Raw genomic sequence first — 22,802 nt, 5'->3', positions numbered from 1 at the left:
TCTGGCCTTGTATAATTCCATGATGCACAGGCTGATTCTCCTTACTAAGGAGGCCTTGCCCATGACCAGCAGTGACAAAGCACTAGGAGTGCAGTAAGATTTCCACAGCCTACAGTTGTATTTAGATCCATTTTAACTGTTCTTTGCATGTCCATGGGGTGCCACTGTCTCTCTTTTAGATGCTCAGGATTTAGACAGGATGGAAGGTTTATATCTTGTGATCTGTGATGGTCTGAGTTGATCTTTGGGATAAAGGCAAGACAAGACCTCAGACTCATTTTATCTGGATGGGAAATACAGTACTCTAGTTCGATGTAATATACACAATAGACAGGAAGATTGTCCAGTAGCACACAGTGGCTCTAAGCAGGATCAGGACCCCATTGTGCTATGTACAGTGCACAGAGATGGACACCCTCGAAAGCTTATAATCTAAGACGACAAGGAACATCAACCATATACAGTTTTTTCATACATTGTATATGTTTTGATTCTGTAATTCTATTTCCTGAACACTCGGAGTAGACAGTATAGCAATTATGAAAGACACCTGAAGACCAACCTCAAAGGTTAACAGGAGTTACTGAAGAACTTTGAGCACTAGGTAGGGAATCATTTAACTATTTATCAGCTCCACTGCACTCAGAAATCAGGTAATATCGACCTGTCTCTTTTGCAACAAATAACACTGAGGTTGTCGATAGCATGTTCCCTGGAACCCCACTGATAGCCAGTCCCGTACGAACTCTAGGCAGTATTTATGGTAACGGAGGATGCCAATGTGTCATGCACACCACCAAATGCAGACACAGGGGACAGGCTATGACTCACCAACAGAAAAAAAATATTTTAAAATTGTTTTTCAGATTTCATGTTGAGTAACTACTTCACTAATTTTACCGGAGTTAAATAAGTTACTAACACATGCACTTACACCCTTTCAAATTCAAGCAACTCTGTTGCTAAGAGCTTCAGAGAAGAAAAGCTGTATAAATGATACTTATTTTTAGCAACCGATTATGATCTAATTCAACAGTAGCCTTGTGCAGATTTTCTAGAACAGAGACTACATAACAAAAACAGAACTTCTAAATTTTATTTCTTTAAAACAAAAGCAAGATCCAGTTACATGGCTGATGATTTGCAATATTCCAGAGTTCTTGAAATCATATCCACAGGCATGGGATAATATTTTTCTGCTGCCTTTTACAAAACACAGCAGTGGAAAATACTCTGTCACTTTTCATACCCCGAAAGAGAACAATATAGTATGCAAGCTACAATGCAAGCTTTTATAATTCAGAGGAGTACACCCCAACGTTCCCAGGGGAAATATTTTAAAAAGTGCATATGAGCCTATGGTAAATGTCGTACTCACATTCATGTAATCAGATGTGAATTCAGCCAAAAGAAATAAAAGCACCAATAGAAAAGTGCAAAAATATATATATGTAAAATACATACATTACATAATATGTAGAAAAAACATGTAGTCCTTTTTTCTCAGAAACTGATTCATCAGAGAGAAGGATTCACTCTCCAAGGCAATCAATAGACCTTTGAATCAGGCCCCAGTCCTGCAAGGTGCTGATACCATCAATTGCTATAAGAAAAGGAGTACTTGTGGCACCTTAGAGACTAACAAATTTGTTAGTCTCCAAGGTGCCACAAGTACTCCTTTTCCTTTTGCGAATACAGACTAACACGGCTGCTACTCTGAAACCTTCAATTGCTATGAAAGTCTAGGAGCTCAGCAGCTTTTAAGAGCAAACCCCAAATATTTTGCTTGTCAAGCACTTGTTGCTAGCTGAAGTTAAGATTCACTTCTGATATTTTCAGCTGGACAAGGACAATAATTTAAATCCCCCCTTAATCTGCATTGATAGGATTTTCTTTGTTCCTGTAAAAATTATTCCTTCTTATTGTTCTTACTCCTACTGACTGATAAGTTTAGCTTCCCTTATCAATTGTCTGCATTTCCTAACTGCTGTATTTGTATTCATTGCTATCAGCGTCTCCATTTGTATGTGTAATACACACTCACACACAGCATGCACTTATTTCACCTCTCCTCTTAACCAAGATGGCTTTTAACTAAAAGCAATCTTCTTTCATGATTGCAGAATTGTGTTTTTTGGGCATCTATCAAAGCATTTTTACTACAATTACCAATCATCATTCCTGTTTTTATGTTTAAGCATTTCCACGCACTCAGTTTTCCTCAAGATTGGTTTCAGCTTTGGGGAATAGGCCTCTTTAAAGCATCAAGTATATATATTATTGGATAGCACCGTATTCTGTTTGCACATAGTAAAATAAATTAGATTGTGATCACATGCATCTAGGCAACCATATATTTTCCCTAAAGATTTCCTTTAAAGAAGGTCAAGGCAAAATTAATATAACCACATATAATATCCCCAGAAAATAAAATAAACCTTCTTTCTATAAATACCATTTTATTTGAAAGAAAATGTGGTTCTTTGAACAGAAATTGTTCAAAGCCTCCTCTGCCTGATGAGCAAGGGAGGGATCTGATTGACCTTTAATCACAGAAAAATTGCTCTAAACATTGGGCTCCATATGGCTTAGAGAAATGCTGGCAGATGGCTAGAATAATGTGTACTTTTCTATCAAAATGAAAAAGTCAAAAAAATAACGTTGGTATGAAACAACCGTTGTTTATGGTGCTTCTGGTCTTGCTAGTTTCCCCTGTACTTCCTCTAAGATTTCAGAAAGGATGGGCAGGGCAGATATCATTTCAGAGAGAACAGAGGGAATGTATCTACACTAGAAAAATTAAATACCTATATTTACAGAATCTGCACCAATGATAAGCCACCACTGGCATTACAGTCCAGGTATTTTTAACATTGTGTCAAAAAACCCAGCTCAGAACTCATTTTCAAGTGGTAAAAAACAGCTGACCCCTTTTTACACCGGTGGTCACAATGATGGCTACTTTTGGTGGAGCTGCACCGATGCTGGTAGTTGCTGTAAAAGGAGATTATTTTCCCCCTCATACTCCTCAACAGTAACGCCTCTGATTAATTAAACAGCATGTTGACTGGCTGTAAGAATGGTTGCTATAATGTGGATTCTCAAAGACTAGGGATAAAGGAGAAGAAAACAGGGACTTTTGTAGGACTATGACAGGATCAGTCTCTGGAAAGGGTGTAAAAACATAACCATGTTGTAACCATGCTAAATCCAAAGTCCTCAGATTTTCATGGTAGAGCTGAACTCCAATATTCCACTCCTCATACATGCAGAAAGGGCTCCCATGTTAACAGAAGTTCTATGAATATATTCAGAATATGGTATCTATTGGATTTTATATTCACAGGAGTCTGATACCAAAATTTAGATTAACACACACAGATACACGTGTACTTACCATGTGTTCCATGCAAATGCTGATCTCTCCATCACTGTAAAAAGCTCCATAAAAGCCCACTATGTATGGAGAGTTACATTCATGTAGAACTTGTAGCTCACGAATGATCTGGTTTCGAATAGCTGGTTTGATCTCTAAGTGAATTAACTGTAAAATAAATCAAATTGTTATTGTTCCCTCAGTGACAATTAAAAAAAAAATAATACATGACTTGGATGCTACAATATTTATTTTAACCCACTGAAATAATAATACTAAGCACTGTAGGCATACCTGTTGCGGGGGGGAGGGAGAGGAGTTCCATATTTGTACCCTTCATAAAAACAACAGTATGTGAGTGAATTCCAGTGCTCATGAAAAGATGCTGGATTTACAGCAATGGAGAGTGAAGTTCTAATTATCCTCAGAATAGATACAGTACACATAGAGCAATAAAAGTTCCCCATATGAACCGTACCAACTTGACATGAATAGAAGGCTCTGAAGACAGGGGATAGCTCAGTCTCCCTGCCTAGTTAATAGCTTGCTTTTCTGGTGAAACTGACAAAGGATGCAATTTGCAATATGCAACTTTTCTGTGCATGTGTGTGGCCACTAGGGAACGGTCTATTTCAACTAAAACAAATATTCTAAATATTTTATATTTAATATAAATAATACAACCTCAAATAGACCTCAACTGAGGTATAAAAAACTCTTATTATACAGTGAGTGAACCAAAGGTGTGGATTTTTATTTATCTATTTTTCAAGTGGAGGACATTTCTGACATTCTAAAACTACACAAGTAAGCCCCAACATTGCAGATGAGAGTACTGTGTAAAGACATTTTCTTCCTCAATTTAAAGACAAGCAAAATACAAAAGAAAACAACTATATTAAAACAAAAATGCAAGATAATCTTCCCAACCTGCAGTGGCAGTAAGAAAATTGCTCTTTTGATAAAAATTAAAATTCTAATTATGATAAGTAAAAGATAATCTACTAGAATTGTTAAAATGCAACATGTTACTCTTTGCTCTATGACAATCACAGTTCTTGAGAGACATTAATTATAGCATAAAAGAATACCTGATGTATAGTACTTATATTACCAGGAGTGGGCTTTTCATCGTTTCAAGAAGTTGTTCAGTGGGAACATTTTGTTCCAATGCATTTTTTTCCTCTTCCATCTATTTATGGTTAATGGATCTATTTCAGTTATTGAGACTATGTATACTGAGAAAAATCCACGAATGAAGTTATATAGTAAAATATGTCACAAAGTCTAATAGCTTTCAAGCAGATGCAGAAAGACATCTGTCCAGATGTTTGCAAAGTAATGTCCCAAATACATTCAGTGAAGAATGAATTCAGTCACACCTTGGGCATTTAAAAAAAAGTCATCAGTATGAATATATATCTAAAGAGAAGCTATAAAATTACACTTTTTAGCTAGACTGTGTTTTGCCTAATGCAAAATAAAGGGTTTTTATTTCTCTCATAAAGAGTGCAGATTCTGAGAATACTTTATGGAAAACAAATGGTACTGGGCACATTAAAAAAAAAGCAATTAAGCCAAGGTATCACCTATAGGCTATCAAATCAATTAAGTGTCAAATGACACAAACTAGGCTGAAATTCCCTCTAAACGTTTTATAAAATGAGTGAAAAAAAAATCAAGTAAATCAGTTCTGTGCAAGAGACTCTCACTGATCTGCAAGCTTCAGAAGTCTCACCCTGAAAAAGGGCCAACTCGCCTTGATTCCCACAGCTTTGATAGTAGAACATTGTAGCGATGTATATTACTGAAGAGAACTGATTGGAAAATGTTTTTTTTCCCCAAGGAAAATTTTGATGCAAATGAAAACAATGTCACTTTCTTGAAAATTTTCTGTGGAAATGTTGGACTTTTGAGCCGAAAATTTGAACTAAAAACTTTCAGCTGAAAACTCAGATTTTGAAATTCTGCCATGGTGCCTCACAAGGGTTATAATGTGGGTGCCTCATGCCCATTCCCTTCTGGGCCAGGGGCTCCGTAGCTGGATTACATCTCCTGTGATTTATGATGGCCTCCCCTCTTGCTGAGCCAAAGCAGGGCATAATAGATGTTCCTGACCACAGTGCTTCATGAGAGATGTAGTCTGGTCAGGGAACCCAGCACATAGAGAACGGGGGGAAAAGGCAACTGAACTACAGTTCTCATGAGATACCAGAGCAGCATTTCAAAGTCAAAGGTTTTTTTGTTTTCAGTGAAAGTAAAAAAACCTCCACAAAACGTGGACACTTCTCATGAAAAAATTCATGTACCTGAAATCCAATTTTTCAGATGAAAAAGAGTTTTGATGGAAAGTTTTCAATCTACTCCTCTTACAGAAACTGCCAGACTGCTGCACTAGGGTTGGAGGGGGTTGGGGGGTGGGTGAAATGGAGCTGAACCATCACAGTCCCTGCCCCCAACAACCACCTGGACCCAGAACTGTAGAGGAGAGACCCCTCTTCCATACTGGGGGCACTGGGGTCCAAGTGATGCCTCACCTTCACTCCCCAGCCCACACCACCATATGACCTTGGGGGGAAACTGCAGAGAACAGGCAGCCAGAGACTCTGGCCAGTAGAACCAGAAGTAGCCAAAGGAGGGACCTCAGGACCCTTGGATATTCTAGTGAGAACTGCAGAAAGTTCTCCGATAGCCTCTGCCCTGTGCTGATTGACTGTTTTCTCCCTCTCTTCCCACCCACCAGGACAGTCTCTTCAGTCAGCTTCATTCCACACCCACCCCTCTCACCCTATTCTCCCTTCCATTTAGCTGATCCCCTCTTAACTAAAACCATCTCAAACAATAAATAACTTGTGGCAATAACATGATGTTATCACCATCACATTGTTCATGCTACTTGTGTGTTTATCCCTTTCCCCTGTCTGCATTGTCTATTGAGAGTGCAAGCTACTCAGGGCCAGGGCAGTCTGCTGCTCTGGGTTTTTGCAGCACCTAGGACAATGGGACCCTATTCTTGGTTGGCCCTTAGTCGCTACTCTAATAAACATGATTAATAATCATGATTTACTAGCATGCTATGCAATATTAAATAATTACATGACACTTGCCAAATGCATACAGTTACATTTTTTATTTCGCCAGAAAGAGCTCTTCCTGTGGCAGGGTATTCCTACTACACAGACAAGGGGCTCTTCCTGAATTCCAGTGAAGGAGACAGGGGGGCTGAGACAGCGGTTCCATCGGCCATTCCCCCTGCTCCACAATAAAGGAGCCCTGATGGTGCAGTAGCAGACACAGAGTAGGTCTACTCCTCTTCGGCAGCCTGTGGAGGGAGAAGTATGAGGAGAAGAATTTCCCGCTCCTCCAACCCCAACAGTGTAAAACGTATTAAGCCTCTGTACACAAGCCTGGCTTAGGGGACAGGATATGCCGCTATGCTAATCCAAAACATTTAATAATTAGTTGTGGATATCCTAGTCATTAGTGAGGTTCTATGGTGTATTTAGATTTTGCGTCAGAGAGAGAAGATTTTTGGCAGTAAATAAAATACCTCTTACTTTACAAAATATGAGAAGCTGCTAACAAAAAAGGGAGGAGATTATTGGCCTTTCATTGCGACAACATGGAACATAATACCATCTCCACAGATAGGGGAAGTGGAGGCTAAAGAAGTATTTGACCTTTGCTATTTTGAGAAGGCATCTCCACTTCTCCTGGAAGTGGTCTTTAGTAATATTCTGTATGTCAATGTCACTTTGTGATGGGCACTAAGCTTTGAAAAGGCATCATTAAAGCTCCTGTTGCCACGGAGGTTCTCACCTTTCTTGCCATAATGAGGCCAGAAGGTTTGTGAGATACTTTGAAGACCACACCGCCGTTTCCTGCTCCCAGTTCACTGATTTTCTCGAAGTCATCATCCTTTAGTTCCCCAACTTTTTGCTTCTGAGTAAGGAAAGCTTCAAGACGTTTACGTTGCTGCTCATCCAATTCTAACTCTTCCAGCTTCTTCTGCAGCGCCTCTAAATTTGTCCTATGCAGCAAAGAGAGCGTAATTTGATTAAGCTATCTGATCTCACTAAGGAGATGTCTACACTACAGCCGTTACGCGGCACAGATATGGCACTGCAGCACCACTGTATACACACTTCCAACATCAACAGAAGGGGTTTCTGCATCAATATAGTTAATCCACCTCTCTGAGAGGTGGTACCTAGGTCATTGAAAGAACTCTACTGTCAACCTATCCATATCTACACTGGGGGTTAGGTCAATCTAACTACGGGAGTCAGGGCGTGAAGTTTTCAGCTCTGAATGACATAGCCAGATCAATCTAACTTTTACATGTAGACCAGGCCTAAACAACGTTGCAGGGGTGAGAGGAGCAGTACCACTGAAATCAAAGACTACTGGAGTAAGACCCTGAATCCTTACACTTACATGCATCATCTTGCCGGATCACGTCTTACGTGCTCACTCACAAGAGTCACACAACTAGGTCCTTGGTGTATGTAAATAGTTTCAGTACAGACAAAATAATACAAAAGCACATAGATAATGTCTATCCCCCTCCTCTTTGAGGCACTGGACCAAATTCATGTCTGGTGGAACTCCTTGATCCACCTAGTGGGTTCAATGACTCCGCAGTACTGGTTAATGGTTTGATTAATATTATACCACCTCCACACAAACTATTTTTGGATTCAGATTTTTAATAGGTGATATGCAACTTCCTGCAAAGTTTGTCTGAATGTTTTAAACACTGATCTTCACATGTGATTAAAGATCTGACAATCCTTACTTGCATTGTGATACAAAGAAAGTCAGAGAGTTTAAGGCCACAAGGGACCATCAGATCATCTCGTCTGACCTCCTGTATGTCACAGGCCACCAAGACCACCTAGTACTCACACATCATCCCAACAACCAGTATTACACCAAAGTATCACAATCCTCCAGAGACTAAATTTTTGTGTACCACAGGCAGAGAACAGGAGCAAATAAAGCATAGCCAATAGAATAAAGCAATTAAGCCATTCAAATCATGCACAAAGAGAAAATACATACATAAAATAGCCACTACAGGGACAAAATAAACTGCTTCAGTAATAATCAGTCAAAAAGGTTTCAAGTTCACTACTTATTCTGGTCAATAACATGCCAACCAGAAAGCTTGATTTAATATTGGTAGAAAAATAAAGAAGAGCCAAATATAGCAATTCAAAGGACAGCTAAATTTGGGACAGCAGCCAATACATTCAACTTCTACATGAAGAAAACAAACCATAATTTAACTCCAGATCTTAAAAGTATTTCATATCTAAGAAACAGAACATCTGAACAAGAACCCATGCAGATACAGCGATTCCTGAATCCAACAATAATAATAAATTGCAGATGCAGCAAATATCTAGGGAAAAGCCTTCAAATTATTGCTCAGCCAAATCATGAAGCTCTTACCCAGGCAACATTCCCAATGCACTCAGTACTGTGAGAGTAAGGATTTCAGGAGCTGGCTCACAGCCTTTTAGAGAGTGCAGCAGGAACACTTTCTCTAGGGATGATTTTAAAGAAGTGAAGGATGATATCCAGCAAAACCATGTATAAGCATCACTTTATAAATACTATTCACTTTCGAAACCACAGCTGAAGGGAAGATGCATTCTGAGTTCTCAGCCAGACACAGACCACTTCAATTGCTGCAAGGTAGTTTCTCTAAACAGCAGCGACAAATTATCTTAATATAGCAATAAGTCTGAGTGGACGGTAAAATTATCAGGCACATGACTTCCCTCACTTCACTTCCGCTAAACTGCTCCTTCAGAGCCAAAGACAGCACCCAAAATTAGAAGTTATCCCTCTTTGAGCTTCCACAGCAGACATGGAATTAGCATCAAGAAGGGGTAAGCAGGTTCAATTAAGAGCCCATTTGTGAGAAAACTTAATCCAACCATCTGAACATGAAAGGGTTAAAAACACACACACACACAACCACACCTAGGCATTGTTAACAGCCCTTTCCCTGAATATGATCACAATCATGATTTGTACGCCACCCTACTCTTAGATCAGTTAGAAGTCTGAACGGTTGAGTTAGACAAGATGCAATTAAGGTTAACTTAGTTCTTTCTAAGCATTATCCCTTTATTAAGCAAGTTGTATACAGAGTATGAGAATTCCTGAGGTCTATTTCTCCAGTACTGAAGCCTATTCTCATTGCAATAATGCTGAATTTAATAGTGATTTACTAGCGGAGGCACAAGATCAGCTCATCCACCCTTACCAAGAGGATGAGCAGAAATATAATATTTTACTCACTTATTAATAAAAAAGAATGAAGGAAAAGAAAAATGCACAATCTACTCAACCTGGACAAGTGTAATTTTGCAAGGCTACTTTACATATGAACTAGTCTACATGGGAAAATTTCCTGGCATAACTATACTATAATCATTTTTCTGCACTATAGTAATACCATTTTAAGTCCCTGTGTGGACACTTTATTCTGGGATCAAAGTGATCTTATTCAGAAATTAAACAGAATAATTTGGAAGCAGAGTAATTATACCAGAATCAAGTTCCACACAGGGATTTACACCAGTATCACTATGATGGAATAGCTATTTCAAGATAGCTGTAACAAGACATTTTCCCATGTAGAAAAGCCCAATAGCTAAAGGAGTCCGGCAGACAGACACTGTTGTAAAGTTGAGCTGTAAAGAAAGAGGCATACTTTTTCCTCATCTAACTTCCCAAGCATAAGACTAAAAGCCAACTAGCAAACCAGAATTTTCTCAAATATGCCCAGTGAAAAATAACTTAGCATCAGGTCAAAGTAAAATATATATTTCGGGGTATGCAGCTGTCCTCCGTTTCTTTTCTTACTGAGATAATTACATGATAAAAATAAGAGCAGGCAATGATTAACAGGAGTTAAGTACCCTTTATTATGTTACACTAAGCTCTTGAGCATTGATGCAAGCAAATTCTATACCCTGCACCGGAAGTTTGCTGACAGATGAGAATAAGCAGCTCATGTTTTCAAAGAACACATGCTGACAGGCCCACTCACCTCATGTCCATTTACTAAGTCAGAGAGTGTACCATGTCAGCTGAAGTCTTCAGCAGGTTATAGTTTAGTCAAATGGCCATGTGCTACACTCACAGCTCGCCAGTAAGAGACCAGAGTGTCCATTCGTCATGGGCCACTTCACCTTGAATGGTCCCTTAGCATACGTGCTAACTAATTTATGCTAAAGTGGCAAAGAGTCCTGTGGCACCTTATAGACTAACAGAAGTATTGGAGCATAAGCTTTTGTGGGTGAATACCCACTTCTGACTAATACCAACGAAGTGGGTATTCACCCACAAAAGCTTATGCTCCACTTCATCGGATCACCCACGAAAGCTTATGCTCCAATACGTCTGTTAGTCTATAAGGTGCCACAGGACTCTTTGCCACTTTTACAGATCCAGACTAACACGGCTACCCCTCTGATACTATTTCTGCTAAACTAGCTGTTCGATCTTGTATTTATCTGTGGCACTCGGAGTGCCTTTCCCAGACCTGAAAAAGCGCTCGGTATAGCTTGAAAGCTTGTCTCTCTCACCAACAGAAGTTGGTCCAATAAAAGATATTACCTCACCCACCTGGTCACTGAAGCAGAACTAAACAACTAATATTCCATGCAGATTCCTAACCAATGTTGAACATGTTGTGTAATAAAGAGATACAAAGACAGATAAATACACTTTGGAAGTACAGCTCTATATGCTTTATGGGAAAACTACAAAATTACAGGAGGGTGAGGAGAGGGATATTCTTTGGGTCACCCATCCAAATTTCGCATCCTTTAAAATGTCTCCTTATGAACACCTGGAGCACCTTCCCAGAGCTTCAGTACACTCCCATTAAAACTGAACTCCTTCATAGTGTTCTTTTCAGCTACTTTATTTATTTGCATTAAATAGGGCCTGTGATGATCAAGAACATATGGTCCATTAAGGTGTATTAAACCAAAGAATCATTTTTGTCTAACATGATTTCTATGCAGAAGACACACTGTCCTGGGTCTAACACAAAGGGCCAGATTTTCAAAAGAGCTCAAAGATGGATATACAAGTGCTCAGCCACCATACCTGGGGCCTGTCTTTCAAAAGACCTTCAGATCCTATTTAGGCACCTAGGGCAGGATTTTTTAAAGCATTCAAATTGTTTAGAAGGACAAGTCTCATTGAAATTCAATGGACTTGTGCTCCTAAGTCACTTAGGCACTTTTGAAAAGCATATGCCTAAATAACAGAGCGTTCAGCACTCAACATGTTCAGCTCTGGCCACCGATTTTGGTGCCTAAATGGGGACTGAGGTCTTCTGAAAATCTGGCCTCAATGGGGAATAACAACTTTAGAAAATCTAGTCTGTATGCTGCTGACTATTGGGGGGGGGGGGGGGGGGTGTGTGCCAAAATCCACGTCTTTATTTGCAAGTAGTCTTGAGGGGGACTGTTACACTTGCTAACAAAAGGCCTGCTACAAAGCTTCTCTTTAAGGGGCTCGTGCACCCTCTTGAAGGCCAGTCAGAGGAAACAAGAGATTCTCTCTCAGTGGTACGAATACACAACTGGAAGGACCAAGAAACCAGACTCATATACAGGCAGGATGCCAGACGACTTTTCAATATCCTTTTTGAGGAAGAGAAAAATTCCAACTAATTCAGCATTTTCTCTTTGCAAATCTTACAGCTGCCATATTGCTCATATGGAATATCCTTATCAATTGCCACAGATAAGAAATACAGTATAAGATTTCAGTTTGTGAGGGAAAGGGTGATCTGCAAGACTTAAAAAAATCTATAGCAACACCACATTGGTAGTTAAGTTCTCAAAGGCTGAGAATTTGAATTAACCCAGGGAACTTAGAAGTTTGGAAAGAGCAGAGGAAAATCTCGATTCTTTCGATCCTTACCAGGTGAAATTCCCCATAACAGTTAAGTTGTAGAGTGAGGAACATGGTGCAAGAGGAATGGAGAAAGTCCTACAGATCCCCAAGTTTCTTTAGATCTGTCGTCCCAGGGCCTTGCATATGAAATTTTACAAAACAAACGAAGAGGAAGATTATGGGGAATTCATATACCAGTGTCTTTACGACCAGTGCACTGTGAGAAACATTAAGGCAGCTTGATCAGCGGGAAGAGGTAGTAATTGACTGTGAAAAAGTCTGGTAGATATTGTATCTTTATATAAAATACTCTTATTAAAAGACAAAACTACCTATTAAAATTCATCACCATTGCTGTATGCGGTCTTGGAGTCAGTTTTTCATTGTCAAAAAGCTATGCCTTTGCCAGAGTTCCATCAAAACAAGAAATAATCAAGCCATCCAATGTTTCAGTATTCCAAGTATTATTTTAAAACAGGTGCTACCATTTCATTCATTTCTATGACTTTCCAGCACAAGCACAGATATTAGACACTCTGCAGTAGTGAACGAGTCCAGATTTTGTAGCCATGATCATCTAAACAGAGCAGTAGTAATGTCACTCCATTTGTTAAAGGCACCCTGTAATTCTAGAAAGTGCCATGCCTGAACAGTCAGGCTGGAGGGACTATGCCTACAGAATGCCTTCTAGGGCAATAAAGGTGGAAAAAAACAACAACTAAGCAGCAGAACTTACGTCTTTTTAAAGAAAATGCAACACCAGTGTCAAGGTATTAGGTTTACAGGGTTGGGGGCTGGCTCCGTTCCCATCCTGCCTAGTCATAACTCTCTTGGGGTATGTTGCATTACCTCTTCCCTCCTGCCCTCAGGCCTAGTCTACACGGGGAGGGGTTCAATCTAAGATACGCAACTTCAGCTACAAGAATAGCGTAGCTGAAGTCGACACATCTTAGATCGACTTAGAATCACTTATTTCGCATCCTTGCGGCGCAGGATCGATGGCCGCCGCTCCCCCGTCAACTCCACTTCCACCTCTCGCCCCTCGCCCTGGTGGAGTTCCGGAGTCGACAGCAGAGCGATCAGGGATCGATTTATCGCATCTACACTAGACACGATAAATCGATCCCCGATAGATCGATCACTACCCGCAGATCCGGTGGGTAGTGTAGACGTGGCCTCAGGCACAACACTGTAGACATAATTCCCAGCCTCTTGCACAAGGAACATTTCTGTAACTGCAGTAATTTCACAATTCTGCTTTTGCATTTCGAAGCAATTCACTGCAATAAAGTCAAACCAGAACAAATGTGCTGTGCATACGTCTAAGTTAAATTTAGGTATATGTATGCGGACCAATTGAAAGGCAGGATTTTCTTGCAAGGTATGTATGTATTTGGGGCTACTTTTTCAGATTTTGTGTGAGTAGTAGCAGAGATCAGCTTCCCATCAATCAATAAATAATACTGCCATACATGGGGAGAGGTTCATAATCTTACACCGGCCCCTTTATACCCGGTAAAAGCCCCAGTTCTGGCCAGGGCTGTCACTCTCTCAGTCACAGCACAGAGGTATGCCAGGAGCACGGCTGGAATCAGAAGGAATGTGTCAGAGGCAGGGCCAACAGTACAGAACCAGTGGAGAATCTGGCCAGTGCTGCTGCCCATAGGGAAGCCCAGAAAGGCTACCATAATTTAGACAGGCCCCAAGGGCCAACTAAATTAGACAAAGGGCCCCTTGAGCAGTCCAGAATCTGAAGGATGAACAGCTGGCTAAAATCCACTTTAGTCCCTACTTGTCCCTGGGGACAGAGCTGGGCCTTCTAAAGGTGCAGTACATAATCTCACCAGGGACTCCTGAAGGGGCAAAATGTCATCCAGATGCTACCACTTAAGCTACGTCACTTTTAAGGCCCATCAATCTGGACAGTGAACCTTGAAACCTGAAGCAGCATACTCCCTCCTTGGAGCAGCTGGGAGACAGGAAAGGAGACTGCTGCCGCTTACTCTGTGCTAGATGGTAATTTCAAAATCTAGCCCCAGAGAAGCAGAAAAGAACTCCTCATTTTCAAAGCACACTACCAATAATGCCAAACCCATTAGACCAAACCAAATAGATTTCTATTTACATTTTAAAAGAGGGTAAGATCATTTCGGATTCACATCCGTGACAGAATAATTAATAATATACCACAACGTTAATACTCTTTTAAAATACTTTTTGAGGTAATACGTTATCTGTAAATCTTTGTGCCTGAATACTTCAAATATTTGTTGAGTTGCTGATTTTTATTCATTTTAGCTGTGTGTATTTTTACAATCTATTCAAAAAGAGGTGCAATTCTGTGACTGCAGAAGAAGGTACAGTATCCTTCAGATCAACTGGAGGCTGTTTTCTGGAACAGTGACAGGAACGCTTTTCTACGCGCCTACACACCTGTCAACTCTAAAAAGAAAGTAGGCAGTGCACTACATGATTTGCATGAACCACTGCAATCAGGGAACTGAAAAAAATTCTGAACTAAGATCATGAGGACATCTTATACATTTTGAAAGACAGTGACAGCCAGAACACAGTCCACAAAGATTTATCCAAGACATGTAAATTCATTCAAAATGTGCAAAGGACTCTGTTCTTTGGCACAAAAACAGTAATAATTTCTGTACATTCTGTCAATTTCATCTATTTTTCATTTTTACAATAGATTTGATTTCAAAATTAATGCTCACAATGACTGGACAACCAATATTTGGCATCAATGCATTAACTCTATCTGTCCATCTATTTAATAGAGATAAAAGAAAAAAATCCAAAATAGGATTCTTCATATGTGTTGGCAACTATAAGCCCCAGGTCAGCAAAGCCCTGCAGTATGTGCTTCCACCTCACTGACTTCAATGTTAGGTATTGATTGAATGTGACTAGATTGTGCTTCACTGCTTTCTTGAATAGGGGAAGAAGGTCCAGATTCTGCTACCTTGACTCACAGAGAGTAGTATTTTACTCCATGAGTAGTTCCACTGAAACAAAACTGCTCTATCACTTTGCAAAAACTATTGCGCAGTGTTTCTGTTGCAATCACAGACAGGACTGCAAACTTATCACATGCCTGGACACAACCTGTTCCTTCCTATGCATCTGGTTGATCCATTCTTTCATACAAAGAGCATAACAAAGCTTAAAAGAATGCTTTTTGGGGGGACAGAGTAGAAAACTCATCAAGCTCTATCCAGTGAAGATATGGTAATTGATAGTAACCAATTAAATGGCACAATTCCTTTTCTCACTACATTCTGTAAAGGCTAAATCATGTTCTGTTCTTTAGGATCCTCTCCTCTGAAGAATAAAAAATAATAAGCTCTACTATACCACATCAGATCCATAGAACTCAATGAACTATAGAACAGAAGGCAAGTATCATTATTCCAATCTACCTATGGAGAAACTGAGGCAAAGATGATGATGTGATGTGCCCCAGATGACATAAGAGGTTACATTTTCCTTCAGTCTGAATTTCTCTGAGGCCTTGAGGGTTGATGAGGATGAACTAGAGGGGCAATTTCTAGAAATTCTACCACAAAATCAATTCATATTATGCTAACAGCTTCCTCCAAAACAGTAGTTCAGCATATGCCAAATTACTGAACACCTGCCCAGCAGCTAGGAAGAATGCGAGAAGAATATATCCAGTCAGAAGTAGCCTTTAATGCAGGAGTGGGCAAACTTTTTGGCCTGAGGGCCACATCGGGTTTCAGAAATTGTATGGAGGGCTGGTTTGGGGAGCCTGCGCCTCCCTCAACAGCCAGGGGTGGCCCAGCCCCGGCCCCTGCCCCAGATTCCCCCCCCACCCGCTTCTTGCCTCCTGATGCCTCCCCCTGGACCCCTTCCCCATCCACCCCCCCCCGGCTCCCTGTCCCCTGACTGCCCCCGGAACCCCCACCCCTGACTACCCCCCGCCACCCCATCCAACCCTTCCTCTCATTCCTGACTGCCCCCCCCCCCAGGACCCTTGCCTCATCCAACCACCCCTTCTCTCTGACTGCGCCTGGAACCCGTGCCCCCCCCACCACATCCAACCCGTCCTCTCATTCCTGACTGCCCCCCACCACCCCATTCAACCCCCCCTCCTTCCTGACTGGCCCCCCGGACCCCCACCCCCATTCAACCCCCTGTTCCCCACCCTCTGACCACCCCAACCCCTGTACACGCCCCCCCCGCCCCAGAACTCCCCTGCCCTCTATCCAACCCCCCTACTCCCTGCCCCCTTACCACGCTGCCTGGAGCACCAGTGGCTGGAGCCCGGCTGGAGCCAACCATGCCACTGCACAGCCCAGAGCACCAGGTCAGGCCGGGCTCTGCAGCTGCGCTGCCCCAGGAGCTTGCCGCCCCAAGCATTGCGCCGGCCGTGCGGCGAGGTGAGGGTGTGGGGGAGGAGGGACAGTGAGGGAGGGGCCGGGGACTAGCCTCCTGGGCCAGGAGCTCAGGGGCCGGTCAGGAGGGTCCCACGGGCCACCCGTAATTTGCCCACCTCTGCTTTAATGCCTGGTCCAGATCTTCCTCCAACATCCTCCCATTGCCACCTACCCAAGAAGCAATGCAGACAGTCTAAGATTAGACAAGAAGCCAGAAGTATGTTAGGATCTTGAGGAAGTCCTCATATATTGCCAAGGAAAGAAGAGATTCAGTCTATTTTCCTCCTGCTTCTTCCAAGTAGAAACATAAGCCTTCTTAAAGATAACTTGTAACAGATGCTCCATTGAAATTGGTGGAGCTACCCACACTGATTTAAACCACTGAGGATCAGCCCAGAATATAAAGGCTGCCACTGAAGTCAGTCATCAAAGAAATTGCTCAATTTCCAATATGCCCTTGAGTAGCCCATAAATAAAAAAGGTTAGTGTCAGGAATTGCCTGCAGATTAGCCATCACCTCATTTCTGGGATGGATTAAGACACATTTTCAGGTTTAGTATCATCAGGACACAAATATCGATGAGGACCAAAATGGAAACAGCTCTATTTAAAAACCAGACTTTCAATGATAGAAGGAATGTAAACAGAAAGTATAGCCAAGCACATTTTGTTTTGTTTAATATTCTCTCTCCAGACTGACAATTCATGTCCTCAATCTTCAAAAGCTGGAAGATATGGACTTCAGACGAAGGAAAAGAGGTGGCCAGATGAGTTGAAGGGCTCTGGCACAATCCTGCAGAGTAAGGGCTCTGCAACCAATGGCACAAAATAAATCGGCAAAAGTAGTTTATAGGTTGGACTGAAAAACCAAGAATCCTTCTCTTGGTTCTTCCTCCTTTGCCACAGCGTTCCTGATGTCACAGAAAACCTGAAACATATGCTTTTCGAGGAGACAGTCTCAGTAACATGTATGAACTGAACTGAAACAAAACAGACACTGGAGCAGCTCATAGGAAGAAGGGAAGCCATGGGGACTGATGATGGTGCAAAAACTGACAATGTGATTAGTTGCTTCTGCCCAATTAACAAGACCTCCACAGGGAGACCTTACCGCCAAACTCAAGTGTGCTATAAAAAAGGGTTTCAACCAGAGGTTAAAACAACCAACAACAACAAAAGATACTGAAAACTCAATAAGAACTCAGAAATAACTGAAGAAAATTCACTCTCCCCCCATCATAATCAACAGTAACCTTGCAACAGACAATTTAGGTTTTGCTTATAGACAGAAGCATACACCTACATGATGGATTAGAAGAAACAGTACTGCAATAGAAAGTAAACATCTCTAAGAAATTACAGTAGCAGGCTGTAAGCACCAACAATCTATTTGTGCTTACAAAGGTCCTGTTTTTCCACTGTCCTCTTAATCTCTGTATATATATATTCTCTATATAACAACAGGAGATACAGATTGGGATGGTAATGATGGGGATAGGTCTTGGGCTAACAGACTTCAAAATACAGTTGTCCTAGATTTCAAGTTACAGTAAACTCTCCTGTCTTTCTATAAAGAAAGAGCTGGAGTGTGACAGTGTAGTGCTTAGTGGCACAAAAAATCCAATTGCCTGATTTGCAGGTGTTCTCAGCATCCATCACGCCAACTGAAGTAGATGGGAATTATGGGTAATCACAGGTCCTGTGATTTTCAGCTAGCAGACTACACAGTGCAAAAATGCTGGTCAGTGGAAAAAGTGGGTGACACATCTTTTATGGGACCAACTTCTGTTGGTAAGAGACAGAGAGAGAGAAGCTTTCAAGCCACACAGAGCTCTTCTTCAGGACCTACTTTGAACTCTGTGTGGCTCGAAAGCTTGTCTTTCTCACCAACAGAAGTTGGTCCGATAAAAGATATTACCTCACCTACTTCATATCTCTAATATCCTGGGATTGTCACGGCTACAACTACATTACATACAAGAGCTCAGGGTGGCATGTTTTCCAGACCGTCTGAAATATCTCCACAGTTTTACTTAAACAGTGAAGCAAATACTGGTTTCAGTTAGCCTCTTTCACCAACTGAGGTTTAAAAAGGGTAAATTTAGAAATTTCATTAAAACATGTCTAGAGAGAAGAGGAATGTTCTGAACATACTGCTAATCATGGAGTATTCAGCACCAAAGGCATTAGCTAAATCATTTTATCATTGTATATGATAATCAAGATGTGGTCTTACTCAACCAAGACTGGAATTTTACTTAAAATGATTCAGTTGTACGCAGCTCACACACAATTCACAACTGTTTCAAATGTTTTAGACAACAGATAAGGTTTGATTTGTTATATAGGGTATGTCTCAGAGGCGGGACTGTCCTGCCCGGCCCCTGAGCCCCTGGCCAGGGAAGCTAGCCCCCAGCCCCTCCCCTGCTGTCCCCCCACCCCCGCAGCCTCAGTGCGCCACGCCGCCAGCGCTCTGGCCCGCCACTCCTGCCGGGCAGCACAGCGATGTGGCTGGCTCCAGCACGGTAAGGGAGTGGGGAGTCCTGGAGAGCAGACAGGGGACAGGGAGCGGGGGGTGGGGGGAGGTTGGATAGGCGTGGGAGTCCCAGGAGGCCTGTCAGGGGGTGGGGGTGTGGATAGGAGTCGGGGCAGTCAGGGGACAGGGAGAAGGGGCGGTTGGGTAGGGGGTGGGGTCCCGGGGCAGCTGTCAAGGGAGAAGGAGTCGGGGGGGTTGGATGGGTTGGGGATTCCGAGGGGGGCAGTCAGGGGGCAGGAAGTGGGAGGGGGCAGATAGGGGGCAGGGGGCAGGCTGTTTGGGGAGGCACAGCCTTCCCTATCTAGCCCTCCATATAGTTTTGCAACCCCGATGTTGCCCTTGGGCCAAAAAGTTTGCCCACCCCTGGTATGTCTACACTATGGAGACTGTATTGGCATAGCAAGATGACTGTAGACGCAGTCTACTCTGACAAAGGGGTTTTTTTGGTCATTGTATGACCACCTCCCTGAGAGACAGTAGCTACATTGATGGAAGCATTCTCTCACAGACATAGCTGCATCCACACTAGGGTTAGGTTAACATAAGAACGGCTATACTGGGGCCAGACCAAAGGTCCATCCAGCCCAGTATCCTGTCTGCCGACAGTGGCCAATGCCAGATGCCCCAGAGGGAGTGAACCTAACAGGTAACGATCAAATGATCTCTCTCCTGCCATCCATCTCCACCTTCTGACAAACAGAGGCTAGGGACACCATTCCTTACCCATCCTGGCTAATAGCCATTAATGGACTTAACCTCCATGAATTTATCTAGTTCTCTTTTAAACCCTGGTATAGTCGTAGCCTTCACAACCTCCTCAGGCAAGGAGTTCCACAGGTTGACTGTGTGCTATGTGAAGAAGAACTTCCTTTTATTTGTTTTAAACCTGCTGCCCATTAATTTCATTTGGTGGACCCTAGTTCTTATATTATGGGAACAAGTAAATAACTTTTCCTTAGAGACTAACCAATTTATTTGAGCATCCGATGAAGTGAGCTGTAGCTCACGAAAGCTTATGGTCAAATAAATTGGTTAGTCTCTAAGGTGCCACAAGTACTCCTTTTCTTTTTGCGAATACAGACTAACATGGCTGTTACTCTGAAACTTTTCCTTATTCACTTTCTCCACACTACTCATGATTTTATATACCTCTATCATATCCCCCCTTAGTCTCCTCTTTTCCAAGCTGAAAAGTCCTAGCCTCTTTAATCTCTCCTCATATGGGACCCGTTCCAAACCCCTAATCATTTTAGTTGCCTTTCTCTGAACCTTTTCTAATGCCAGTATATCTTTTTTGAGATGAGGAGACCACATCTGTATACAGTATTCAAGATGTGGGCATACCATGAATTTATATAAGGGCAATAAGATATTCTCCACATCCTGTTCGCTTTTTTGACTGCCGCTGCACACTGCGTGGGTGTCTTCAGAGAACTATCCACAATGACTCCAAGATCTCTTTCCTGATTTGTTGTAGCTAAATTAGCCCCCCCATCATATTGTATGTATAGTTGGGGTTATTTTTTCCAATGTGCATTACTTTATATTTATCCAAATTAAATTTCATTTGCCATTTTGTTGCCCAATCACTTAGTTTTGTGAGATCTTTTTGAAGTTCTTCACAGTCTGCTTTGGTCTTAACTATCTTCAGCAGTTTAGTATCATCTGCAGACTTTGCCACCTCAGTGTTTACCCCTTTCTCCAGATCATTTATGAATATGTTGAATAGGATTGGTCCTAAGACTGACCCTTGGGGAACACCACTAGTTACCCCTCTCCATTCTGAAAATTTACCATTTATTCCTACCCTTTGTTCCCTGTCTTTTAACCAGTTCTCAATCCATGAAAGGATCTTCCCTCTTATCCCATGACAACTTAATTTACGTAAGAGTCTTTGGTGAGGGACTTTGTCAAAGGCTTTCTGGAAGTCTAAGTACATTATGTCCACTGGATCCCCCTTGTCCACATGTTTGTTGATCCCTTCAAAGAACTCTAATCGATTAGTAAGACATGATTTCCCTTTACAGAAACCATGCTGACTTTTGCCCAACAATTTATGTTCTTCTATGTGTTTGACACTTTAATGCTTCACTATTGTTTCAACTAATTTGCCCAGTACTGACATTAGACTTAACAGCATGTAATTGCCAGGATCACCTCTAGAGCCCTTTTTAAATATTGGCATTACATTAGCTATCTTCCAGTCATTGGGTACAGAAGCCGATTTAAAGGATAGGTTACAAACCATAGTTAATAGTTCCGCAAATTTCACATTTGAGTTCTCTCAGAACTCTTGGGTGAATGCCATCTGGTCCCGGTGACTTGTTACTGTTAAGTTTCAGAGTAACAGCCGTGTTAGTCTATATTCGCAAAAAGAAAAGGAGTACTTGTGGAACGTTAGAGACTAACCAATTTATTTGAGCATGAGCTTTCGTATGCATCCGATGAAGTGAGCTGTAGCTCACGAAAGCTCATGCTCAAATAAATTGGTTAGTCTCTAAGGTGCCACAAGTACTCCTTTTCTTTTTGTTACTGTTAAGTTTATCAATTACGGTAATTCCAAAACCTCCTCTAGTGACATTTGAATCTGTGACAATTCCTCAGATTTGTCACCTACAAAAGACAGCTCAGGTTTGGGAATCTCCCTAACATCCTCAGCCATGAAGACTGAAGCAAAGAATTCATTTAGTTTCTCCGCAATGACTTTATCATCTTTAAGTGCTCCTTTTGTATCTTGATCATCCAGGGGCCCCACTGGCTGTTTAGCAGGCTTCCTGCTTCTGATGTACTTAAAAAAAACATTTTGTTACTACCTTTTGAGTTTTTGGCTTGCTGTTCTTCAAACTCCTTTTTGGCTTTTCTTATTACATTTTTACACTTAATTTGGCAGTGTTTATGCTTCTTTCTATTTACCTCACTAGGATTTGACTTCCACTTTTTAAAAGATGCCTTTTTATCTCTCACTGCTTCTTTTACGTGGTTGTTAAGCCACAGTGGCTCTTTTTTAGTTCTTTTACTGTGTTTTTTAATTTGGGGTACACATTTAAGTTGGGCCTCTATTATAGTGTCTTTGAAAAGTGTCCATGCAGCTTGCAGGGATTTCACTCTAGTCACTGTACCTTTTAATTTCTGTTTAACTAACCTCCTCATTTTTGCATAGTTCCCCTTTCTGAAATTAAATGCCACAGTGCTGGGCTGTTGAGGTGTTCTTCCCACCACAGGAATGTTAAATGTTATTATATTATGGTCACTATTTCCAAGCAGTCCTGTTATAATTACCTCTTGGACCAGATCCTGCGCTCCACTCAGGACCAAATCGAGAGTTGCCTCTCCCCTTCTGGGTTCCTGTACCAGCTGCTCCAAGAAGCAGTCATTTAAAGTATCGAGAAATTTTGTCTGTGCATTTTGTCCTGAGGTGACATGTCCCCAGTTAATATGAGGATAATTGAAATACCACACTATTATTGAGTTCTTTATTTTGATAGCCTCTCTAATCTTCCTTAGCATTTCATCGTCACTATCACTGTCCTGGTCAGGTGGTCGATAA

General features: G+C 41.6%; 1 protein-coding gene across 3 annotated transcripts in view; it reads right to left on the bottom strand.

Annotated features, from left to right (window-relative positions):
• Positions 1 to 22,802, bottom strand: part of MAP2K1 (mitogen-activated protein kinase kinase 1) — a 64,699-nt gene that overhangs the window by 26,959 nt on the left and 14,938 nt on the right. For all 3 annotated transcript variants that reach the window (XM_007059491.4, XM_007059492.4, XM_043523821.1), the window contains 2 exons: positions 7,196 to 7,406; positions 3,398 to 3,544 (listed from right to left, as the gene is read on the bottom strand). In XM_007059491.4, coding sequence (XP_007059553.1) covers positions 3,398 to 3,544; positions 7,196 to 7,406 — 358 coding nt within the window. The remainder of the gene's footprint in view (positions 1 to 3,397; positions 3,545 to 7,195; positions 7,407 to 22,802) is intronic.

The sequence above is a fragment of the Chelonia mydas genome, chromosome 10, assembly GCF_015237465.2.
Source record: "Chelonia mydas isolate rCheMyd1 chromosome 10, rCheMyd1.pri.v2, whole genome shotgun sequence".
NCBI classification, from domain to species: Eukaryota; Metazoa; Chordata; order Testudines; family Cheloniidae; genus Chelonia; species Chelonia mydas.
The sequence above is the reverse complement of the archived record's forward strand: the minus strand, read 5'-3'. Positions and strand labels throughout refer to the sequence as shown.